At 32.9% G+C, this 11,679-nt stretch overlaps 1 protein-coding gene across 2 annotated transcripts; it reads right to left on the bottom strand.

Moving 5' to 3' along the window:
- Positions 1 to 315: 315 nt before the first annotated feature.
- LOC103573779 (uncharacterized) lies at positions 316 to 7,410 on the bottom strand. 2 transcript variants are annotated; one of them, XM_008552985.3, is made up of 8 exons: positions 7,240 to 7,401; positions 5,601 to 5,699; positions 5,430 to 5,522; positions 5,299 to 5,338; positions 3,678 to 3,853; positions 2,514 to 2,737; positions 2,275 to 2,427; positions 316 to 656 (listed from the first exon to the last, which is right to left on the bottom strand). In XM_008552985.3, the coding sequence occupies exons 2-8, from the start codon at positions 5,601 to 5,603 to the stop codon at positions 488 to 490; spliced, it is 858 nt and encodes a 285-aa protein (XP_008551207.1). In that variant the 5' UTR covers positions 5,604 to 5,699; positions 7,240 to 7,401; the 3' UTR covers positions 316 to 487. The 2 variants fall into 2 exon arrangements, with proteins under 2 accessions (XP_008551207.1, XP_008551206.1); XM_008552984.3 differs by lacking the exon at positions 5,601 to 5,699 and having other exon boundaries at positions 7,240 to 7,410.
- Between the last annotated feature and the right edge of the window lie 4,269 nt (positions 7,411 to 11,679).

The raw sequence follows: 11,679 nt of genomic DNA, 5'->3' as shown, positions 1-11,679 counted from the left end.
TTTCAAAGTTATCGGGAATGAAATTTTTCTTCATATCTCGGGCGAAAGTACGTATCTCCAGCATCAATTTCGCGGCAGAAAGTCTAAGATTCATGCATTGATAAAACTACAGGCTCACCATCTGAAACAGCGGGAGCAGTGATTGCCCCGAATACCGTCAGTCACTAGACACTATCTGGGAAAAAATGTTCAGACGACCATGCCTGTTCATGTATCATCAGACCCGAAATTAGACATGATCATGTCTGTTTACGTATGATTAGTCCTGAAATTAGAGATGTCTGATTTCTTTAAAAAAAAGATAATTCAAAACGATTTACGTAACAATATGCAATTTAATATGATATTATATTTGATTGGATCTAATTACATATCATTTTGTTTTCTATTATTGTTAATTGAAAGAAAATGTAAAGTTTACATAGTTTAGAATAATCTATACAAACGGAATATGAGATTTATTTATTTATGCCAGTAGATTAGATTATTAGTATTCATCTGGTTCAATCAAACATTCATAATTATTATTTTCAGCATTAACTTGAACTGCTTGCTTCAACCGTCTACGCCAATCCTCCTTTACTGACTCAGGAATAAAGAAAGTTGAAGAAAAGTATTTTGAGTCATCTCGGTCTTGAGGATGTGACATACGGAGACTGGAAATAAAAAAATAAAATATAAGTAATGGAATATTAATTAAGATCCTATGTAACAATTTCTATAACAAGTTGCTGGTCAAAGCACTGATCACAAGAATCTTTCAATAAATTCTACATGGGCTTGCCCAAGATTACGTACACAAAACAATTTTGTAGTAGTCTTGTACTATTTTTATGAAAGTATTTTACGGAAGACCCCTAGGCGTCTACGTCTTTATAAACCTATCAATTTGTCACGAGATATTAATGCAAGATTCTAAGTGAAGATTGCTGTAGGACTTACGCATGATATTTTACAAAAGAATATTCAAAATGATTTACTCAAGATGTGCTAGTAAAGTTTCTTACGCGTATCTTGAGAAAGTTTTGCACTAGAAATTACTTGCTGACGCTAACACATATCTTGCGACAAATCTGCTCGAGAAGTCTTATATTTTACACTATTTACCCGAGTAACACGCACTTAAGAAAGTGCTATTGTACAAGAACCTTGTGGAAGGACCATAGTTACTAGTGTCTCCTTCTACGTATGTGCCTTGCGCAATATCATGTAGCAAGGAACTGACTTAAAAATTGTACATGATTTGCTCATGTTATCATAGGCAAGAATATTGAAGATATTCTTAATATGGTGCAACCAAAAGTTTCTGACGCATTTCTAGCCCAAGAAACTTGCACATGGCTTGCTCAAAATCTGCTCAAAACGCGCGATACTCCTCATACTATTTCTTTCCCTTCTAGTTTTAGCTTGAGCAAGCCATGCGCAACGTAAATTCAACATGCTTCTGGCGCCGATTTTTCCCTAGAATTGAAAAATAACTACACCAAAATTCTTGTGTAAGGCTAGCATAAGACTTGCAATTCAAATCATCTCACTTCTATCTCTGTCACTTTACGCCAGGATCCTGTATCGTATACCAATAAAGAGGATAAAGTGACAGCGACAGGAGTGAGATAGCTAGTGTAATATGACACTTTTTGAGCAGATCTGCTGCAAGATATGTGTTAGTATCTGCAAGTAATTTCTGCTGCAAGACTAGTTCAAGTCTCTGTACCAATCTACCTTGTGCAAGATGTTTTCAATGTTTTGCAATTTAAAATTTCGTATCAGTGTCGTTAGCGATATCAATAGGTACATAAAGATGTAGATAATACGTGTACTAGTGACCAATAATGGGAAACTTTGTTGTATGATAAGCTTTGAACGTTGAAATAAGACGATTTCAGACGCGAAAGGTGACTGTTTGAATTGACTTTGGTAGGAATGAATTAGATATTCGAAGGCAAAGTCAAATTTGAATCGCATATTCACAATCTGGGGAAAAAAATCAGATATTCTAACCCGCGAGTACACTCGGTCGTTCCGCAGGTGGTAACCAACATATGAGGCGACAAGTCTTTCAATCTTTCCCACAAAGATACTAATTTTCTACCAAGTATGCAACGCAAAGTCTGAATATTTGCCATCGTATGACGGATAATTGACGCACACTTGTCGTTATTTTATTCGTTTTCGTGTTAGAGGTAAACGAATATTTCTCTTTTCAAAATGGAACAGGGATTCACACATTCCGTGCAGATGACGTGAAAATATAATTCCATTAGAAATACATACGTGGAAGAAACGGCTAATGGAATTGCTGCATGATTATCTCCAATCAAATCACTTATAATTACACTTGCTGTTGTTGAACAAACATATCCCCTTGATAATCCCATTACTATATTAGCAGTCGAAAGTGGATTGGTGCTATCAGCTAAATGATATCTGAATAGTGATAAATATTTATAATCATTGATTAACGTCTCGTTCTCTTCATCTCTGCTGGTTTCAATTATTTTAAAGAAACTTACGGAGATAAATATAATAAGATATTGGCATCCATATTCTCAAATCGATTTTTGTTTTCGTTGAACCATTCTGTGACTTTTCTCAATTCTGATTGAGCGTTTACGTATTCCGTTGAAGGTCCATTTTCGGTTGATGCTTCTACTATATGTTTTTGTGTCAATATATCATTATGGATGAATCCAATGTCGTAGATACTTGAGGGTTCTGGATCGTATATGCCTTTCGCCTAGTAAAAAAAATATATTATTGTTATTTTTATTAAAACTACGATGGTGATGGTACCCAAAACTCTGATTGTACCTCAGAAGAAAAATCAAACCTCAATTTAGGCTTCTAAATTAAACTTTAAAAAAGAGGTGATAGAAGTGGAATTGAGGCTTAATAATGAACTTCACAAGTGTCCATAAAAGAATCTTTTCATATAATTTTATGAAATTTCATAAAAATTCAGGAAATTTCGGGGAGTTTTATAAAATAGGAACTCGGTCCTAATGACAACGATTTTGTAACATTTACAAAAGGTCATAAAATTGATAAAATTCTGAGGAATTGTACAAAATCTAACAAAATTTTCTAACACTTTGTTGCATAAAATTTATAGAGTTTATGATTTCCCATTAAGTCTTAAAAAATTTTATCGAATCTCAGCTTCTTTGCGATCTATAATTTTCAAAAAAAATTTTTTTTTTATATTATATACTCTGGTATGAAGTTGCCAGATTCATCAAAATTACATGTAATTCCATTATTATGGAAGTTTAAAACTTCATATCTCGATAAATATTCTATTAGTCCGCGGTTTATTCATACGCGCCTACGTACGTGGTTCGGTGCAATGGATAGCAGCAGTGACAGTAGCAGAGTCGAAAGGATCCGGGTTCAAGCCCGACAGTCACTACGATTTTTTCATTAACAAAAGACATACTTAATCCGTTTCAGTAATGCGACTCAATTTAAATCCATTAGATTGATATATTAGATTAAGTTGAAATTTATTTTTCGCGATCTCATTTTTTTTTTAAATAATTATTGTCGGTAAAATTTTATAAGATTTCACCAGACCATCTTTGGTATAAAATTTTATAAAAAGAATTTTTCACGGGATAATCAGATGCAACTATTTTTTCTCAGGTAAATTTGTCATTAATTCATTAGTCATTACTTACTGGCATTATAATGAGTCCTTGTAATAATACTTCAACCGCCGGACTAGTATCGGCCCAGCTGAAAAAGCTATTTATCCAGTTGATTATTATTTGTGAACGTTCAATTAATTTACTTTCACCGTATTTTTTATAACTAACGTTATCAGTGATAATTGCTACCTTTGGAAATAGTACACCTGGAACAACATGAAATTTTAAATTTATTTATTGCATGTACAAAATATTACTTCAAAATCCAGCCCATGGTCAGTATTGGGCTAATATGACGGTACTTATATATTTTATACGAATCAAATAATAAATCATATTATATTACTTGTATCGCATTATTAAACTATCATTCAAATGAACCCATATTAAAAAAATATATGTAAAGTAAATATTTATGATATAAGTTGGATAAGTAACCATAATGGCATGGATTGGTTCCAGCATCCTTGAGCTCGAAAACAGCGGGAATTTCCTGGGCTGGTCCGCAGGGTCAGGTGGTTCTCAGATTTTTTTACATTTTACGTAATGGCTTTTACAACACGTGATAATGAACAAATGATACAGATTAAAATTCCAGAGTTGAAAAAGTTAATCTGATTTTGGTCTAACTGGACTGCGTTTAGTTTAATTGGTTCGTATTTGAACTATTTCATTTATTTTTGATTTTTAGGCAGACAAATTATAGCAAAAAAGTCTTATTTTTATCTAAAAGCGATTGAATACACGTTAAATGTAATACGAAAACAAGTCTGATATTGGCCTGATAAGCTCATAGAATATAAACAAAGTTTAAAAACTTAAAATAAATAAAAAATATTCGAATTTATAGTTTAGTTTCAAACAGATTTAATTTTTCGACCCAAGTAAAGTAACAGCAGGGGAATTTAAAGCTTATACCCTGGCGGTCTTGAATCACGGTGTATTACGGTGATTCACTGCGATTCACCGTGATTCATCGTGATTCACGGTAGCATCACGGTGATTCACGGTGATTTACTGTGAGAGTTCACCGTGATGTTGCAGTGAATCACAATGGACGCGAGATCTCACGATGTCGTAATCGCGATGATTCCGCGAAAATCGCTGTTATTGTATAGAAAAAAAGGCAATACATTATGAAACCTCGATCGGGCAGCAGAATTTCAAAAAAATTCACCGTGAATCACGGTAAATCTCCATAGTTCGATTATAGAACATCACCATGATTCACTGTGAATAGACGTGAATCACCGTGATTTTTCTTCGAATCACCATGAAAGCTCACCGTAATATCACTCACACATTCACGGTAATTTACGGTGAATCACCGTAATTTCACCCTATTAGCGTAATTTACCGTGATTCACCGTAATTCACCCTATATCACGGTGAATCAGGACCGGCAGGGTAATTATCTCATCAGCTACAACACGCAATTATTATCATTTCTTTCCAACGTAGCATTCAGAAAATATTAAAATAAAAGCCGCGAAAAACATTTTTTCGATATTCTTTGGAATAGAAAAATATAAATACTATGTAGATTTTAATATATTTTCATATTGAAAAATTATATTATTCTATATATTTTTCCCATATATATTTCTTTCATACAGGAATACCCGACTGTAGGCCATCGAAATTAACTTACCACTGTCCTTTGAATGTTGCGTTTTTTTTTCGGGGAATATCTGGAACATATTGAATTATTTTTTTCTTTTTCAATTCATGAATGATGAAAAATTAAAAATTAAATGAATAATCAATTCATAATTAACTCACATTTCTTTTTACATCGACTTTTATAAAATAACGTATGATTTCTGGATAGTATACTGGAGTTTCGGGACCATAAACATATACATCGTTTTCATCCTTTGATTAATAGAATAGAAAATATATTATTAAAATATATTATAAAAAATATATTACATTACGATTAAAATTTTTCACCATTAATAGTAAATTGTATGATAAGGGATAAAACAAAACGATTTCAGATCAGCGTGTTGGTTGCCCAAGCCATAGGCAAGAGCTGATATTGCCCGCAGTCTGAAATCAGGATTCATTCTGTGTCACAAACTATATTTTTTACGATTACCAGGATTGGTACTTAAAGTGTCAGCAGCCAGTCAGAAACAAGTTAATTTAAGACCAATGGTGTGAACAACTATTAGCGTAAGCATAAATTGTGATTAGCAATTTATAATTTAGCAGAAACTATAGATACCGTTTATTATTCACACTAACTTTTATATAATTTTATCCATAGCAGCCACACGTGGTAACTAGTTACCCCAGGCTCAGAAAATGTGAAATTAAAGGTCTAAAACCTTTGAAATTGATTCAAGTTACATTTGCCGGGAGTTGACAAGTGTGAAGTGTAACTCCTTTACATAAAAAGCCGAAAAGACGCGTAGCGACGCTTCGAGCATCCGTTTTCTCGGTGTGGGTTAACTAGCTACCCCATTGTAGCCGCAATCGTTTCTTGGCACTGATGTTTTTTTCTCAATTCGACTTGTTTGTGGTATCTCTTCGAACTCAAAAAATGCTATTGCATGCGATTATTTTTTATGAGCTTTTCAAGCTCTAACAAATTACGTTTTATGCTAGAATTTAAAAATTTAAGAATCGAAAATAATTAATGAAGAAGCGGCTTTCAAGTTTTTATTCCTGATTATGTTCTATGAAATAAATGTATTGAGGCAGAAATCAATGTTAGTGATCAAAATCAAAATTTGAATAAGTTTTGACGTAGGCCAGAGCAAGAATATATGAAACATCCGAGAAAAATATTAAAACTGAGTTTTTTCAATTTCTTGCTGACGATATGATTAAATCTAAAGAACAAGTTAGATGACATCACATGATGATCTAAAGAGACTATAAACAGAAAGAGTTGGTACGATTCCAGACCTTTTTTAGCACATTATATTTTGATTTATCCGAAAAAAATTACATTTTATGTTATTTTTTTAACTTTCAAGCGCCGATATCTGTTGAACTAATTAACCGATTTTCGATGTTTGAGGTGAGAATCGGCGCATTTTCTTGAATTCTAAAGCTGATTAAAATTTAGAATCGATTGGTTCAGCCGTTTCAAAGATATTTGACCGAGAGAAATCATTACAAATATTGAAGAACTCTTAAACAATCATGAAACTATCGGTTAGAAGTCTTAAAAGATCCATATGTCGGGTACAACTGGATTTTTCAGCGTGGGGTAATGAATTAATTAATGTGGCCGCTAAGGATTAACCCTTCACAAAATCACAAAGTCAGAACTATAATTTACATAAATAAAATTAATAGCCTGAAATTATTATCAAACAAATGTTAAGTATCAGAGTTAAAATTGCGAAAGCCTTCAGTCAGCATGCAGAAACATTTTTTTCCTCAAGGGACGAAATAAGTTACTTTCTGCCCGCTGACTGAAGGCGTTCACAATTTACGCATTTGCTAATATACATTCGCGGACTTGGACTTAAATGAGCTTATTTTGATTGACTGTAGAGACATAGAAATTTTAAGTTTCATGCTATTATCATGAAAATTTATGTATTCATAAAATGTAGATAATTCGTGTACTCACTGCTTGAGACGATTCAATGTACGCTGCACAAACAAACAATAATACAATAGATAACTTCATGATTTAAAATTTCGATGAAGTTATTCGTTATTATTCCAAATATTTTTATGTCCGTTAGTATGTAAAAACAATATACTAATTATCGTGAAGGTTTGGAATTGTGCTCTTATTATTATTCCTTTCCCATTATAATGACATTGTAACAAAGAATTTCTGCTCATGCGCAAACTCAAATATTGTGGTGGTGGGGAAAATAATTTTAGTGGAAGTGAAATTCTATTTTGTCACCGTAATGCTTGGAAGATGGTGATTGGTGGAATTTTATCAACTACTTCAAGTTAACAGACGTCACTAACTTTTATCGTATCACAGGCACGGTTATTAATATCTGATTATAACGAATCGTGTTATCTTACATTGGATTAAAGTTTAATTGTGATGGTAATTAACGTTTTATTGGAAAGAGCCGTGCGTCAAAAAAAAAATATAAGACGCACATTGATGAGGAAATCTGAAATGCGGACTCCCAGTAAATTCAGGTTTCAATTTTTTTAACTTCCCGCTCAAAAAGTTGAAAATTTTCAAAAAAAAGAAAAGTAAAAGAAAAAGGAAGTTATTGGTTTCGGTCTGATTTTCGAAAACCAAGCTTTCAACAGATCGTGACGTTTTGAGGTCCTAGGAATCTAGGACCTACTCTGACTATTTTTAAGAGAATGCCCGAGTGTATGTATGTGTGTATGTACGTACGTATGTAAATATTCTGTAACTTTTGAACGGATGAACCGATTTGGTTTTTTGAGGTAGCGTTTAAAGCGGCTCATTAATTCCAACAATTTCGAAAAAATTGAACATAATCGGTACGGTACATTCGAAGATAATCAAAAAATAAAATTTTTTCCAAAATGTTATTTTTCGGATAACTTGTAATGTACTCGATGAATAGATTTCAAAATTTTAACAGCTCTAAAACTTTATAAGCTGCGTCAAACGTCAACTCAACCATCAAAATCGGTTTATTCGTTCAAGAGAAACCGTTGTCGAGTAAACCGCAAAAAAGTGTTTTTTTTTCCAATAAAATTTAAATTGTTGAGCTAATTAGTAAGTGTTTTTTTTAACGTGAGTAGTGTTACGTTCCCATGATATTTATTAATCAAACGAATATAGCTTACTTGAATATTATTTTTAATTTATAATTTCTAAGCCGTTTGAATGGAAATATTGCTGATAAATATTTTAAGAACGTTGATGCAGTCCATCCGTAGACAAAAAAAAGTGTTTAGGTTGATGAAAGTTGGACAGCCTCGACGTTTCCATAATGAACCTGAGATACAACACCGTGATAATTTTTTTATATATAATTATGCAGCGCCAAAAGAAAATCAGTTAGTCGGATGACTAAGCAGAGACGAGTACCCTGCCGAATTTGAATCTGATCTATTGGTCTGTCTTTTTTTTCACTCAATTAATTATTAAATAAATCGCTCAATTAATTTGAAATTAATGAAACCTTCATTTTGGAATGCCAATTGCCACCTCAAGGTTTCACCTGTACAATTGGGAACGCTGATACCGGCGGTCCTCACTTCCTGTCTTGCTATTAGGAACGCTGTCTTGCTATTAACACCGGTGACCTAGTAATCTACCTGAGCGCTGCTACTGGCTGTCAAGGATCCTTATAAACCCGTAGCCTAATAACCACTATCTCTGGCACCACAACTTATTTTGGTTTTGTCAATAACCTAACGCATGGATCTTCCTTTCTGATAATCGATAAGATAACCTAGAAGTTTCAATATCTTCAGGTCTCAGTAAAATGTATTTTTTCAAGACGCCATAAAATTCTTTTCTAATTATGAAAGTTTGTGAATAATGATTCTCATTATCTTTTTTTTATGGTAATAAATTAAGAGCCTGTGTCTTCAACATCTTGGATTATGATATCACAAAACTCAGTCGTCCTCAGTCCACCACATACAGTCGAAGCTCCTTAAAGTTGCTCTCTCTGTACAGGACCATTCTGTGAAGTTGCTTTTTCTCCCTCCCCCTACTCTGCATTTTCGCCAGTAGGATAATTGATTCCCCTATGCGCGGTTCGATGCGTCACAAAATCAACACAAACCGTGTTTGATATACATTAAGGCTAACCTTAAAACGTGATTTTTAAATTATGTTTAATATTCTGATATTAACAAATAAATAATAAATAAGATATTAGCGCATTAATTACTAATTTAAAACATTGATTGAACTATTATTTGCAATAATGAAAAATTTTTTTTTTAATTACCGAGCGGAAATTTGAAAAAATAAACTAATAAAATTTATTACATCTTGAAAATACATTTTTTTATTATTCAGAAGTTGCTCGGATAGTTTTTTTAATAATAAAAAAATTATATTTCAAGGTTACATATCTTGCATTACAGAATATGTATTCAATCAATTATAGATGTTTGAATCGCACGCCAGAATTTTGAATTCTGATTCGTCTAGTAAAAAGAAGAGTGGAAGAAAATCCAAGCAACTTTAATGAGCGTATCCTGTCAACTTAAGAAAGCTAGCAACTTTAGCTGTAGGGAGGGCAACTTTAGAGAGCTTCGACTGTATACCGAAAATAAAAATAATCTGTTATATGAAAAGTGAATAGTTATACGAATTAAAATTATCAAATTTAAGTTGTGATCGTTTTTTATTTTATTTCATTGACTTTCATTACCAAGTAAATTAAGTCATCGGGTTCCTCCAAAAAATTTGATATTTTAGTTAAAGTCAACACTTTGGCTTACTTTAGTCTCTATAGTGTTTTGCACAATTTCTGATAAAGGCCTTTAGATTATGATATTTATGCATATTAACACCATGCCGGCTATCCACAGTCGGTCTTAACATTGACTATATACTTCCCAAAATTGAGGGTGAATGATTTTGTGCAAGCTCGTTAAAATGAACTAAAAATTCGCTCTCAGTAAATAAATTGAATTTATTATTTTCTCTTCAAGACATAAACTCTTGTTAATGTAATTCATATCGTTCTTTCGATTTTTCTAGAAGTAAAATAAATAATTAAAGGGATTGAATAACTTTTTTTTGAATAAGGATATCCTGATGAGGTCCTGATAAGGAACTCATCAGGTCAGCCCGATAGCAAATAATTTTTTTTAAATTTCCGCTTAGAAAATCGATGATTTTCAAAAATTTCGGGAAGTTATTGTTATCACCCAAATTTTCGAAAATTGAGTTTTCATCAGATGTCGACGTTTCGAGGCCCTAGGAAGCTATTCTGACTATTTTTAGAATGATGTCCGAGTGTGTGTGTGTGTGTGTGTGTGTGTGTGTGTGTGTGTGTGTGTGTGTGTGTGTGTGTGTGTGTGTGTGTGAATGGTCTGTAATTTTTTAACTAATGAATCGATTTGAATGTTTAAGGCGGCATTTAAAAGAGCTTGTTGGCCGTCAACTTTTCTGAAAATTTCAGATCATTTGATGGAGTAGACTTGAAAATATTAGCGAATTACGAAAAAAAAAATTTTTTGTAGTTTTTTATTGATTTCTCAGAAACAAATGAAATGATCGACGCCAAAATCTAATCAGCCTTAGAACTCAACAAAACGCGTCGAATGCCGTCTTAACCATCTCAATCGGTTTATTTGTTCGAAAGATATCGTTGGAGAAAGAAATTATAAAAAACGGTTTTTTTTCAGATATCTTCGAGACGACTGAATCGATCGCGTTCAAATTCTAATCAGCTCTAAAATTCAATAATAAGCGCCTATTGCCACCTTAAACGTCAAAATCGGTCAATTTGTTCAAAAGATATCAGCGTTGAAAAGTTAACAAAACGATTTCCGATTCTTAAACTTTTAAACTTTAGCATAAAGAATAACTTGTTAGAGTTTGAAAAGCTCATAAAAAAAACAATCGCATGCAATAAGATTTTCGATTTCCTTGAGCTCGAAAACAGCGGGATGTTTTGGGGCTGGCCAACCGACGCCCGGATTTTTTTTTATTAGTATATTCTGACAGGTTCCTGATAAGGAACTCGTTGGGTTGACCCGATGACAAATAAATTTTTTTCGAGTATGGATTTCCTGACATGGTCCTTATGGTACTTCAGGCAAATCCGGAAAAAATTCTAGTCGGGCATTTATGAATTTTCAACCGTGATCATTAATTATTTTCTGTAAGAGGGGAGCTGGTAATAATACTAAACGTTTGTAGTTTGAATCAATTATTTTATTTAACTGTCCATGATTATCTGCCAGCAATGAACATGTTATTTTTAAATTAGTCATAATCTTCGTTTAATGATGACTCTTCAAAACACGAATATCGATGCCTTTGGTGATTTCCGGATATTACTGCAGCTGTGCTATTTTTCCATGCCTCCAATTTATCAGCAGAAACTTCGAAGGTTGACGTATACCAATGCGAATCTTTTTTGTC

The sequence above is a fragment of the Microplitis demolitor genome, chromosome 10 (assembly GCF_026212275.2).
Source record: "Microplitis demolitor isolate Queensland-Clemson2020A chromosome 10, iyMicDemo2.1a, whole genome shotgun sequence".
In the NCBI taxonomy this organism is placed as follows: domain Eukaryota; kingdom Metazoa; phylum Arthropoda; class Insecta; order Hymenoptera; family Braconidae; genus Microplitis; species Microplitis demolitor.
Note: the sequence above shows the minus strand (reverse complement) of the source record. Positions and strands in the feature narration are given on the sequence as shown.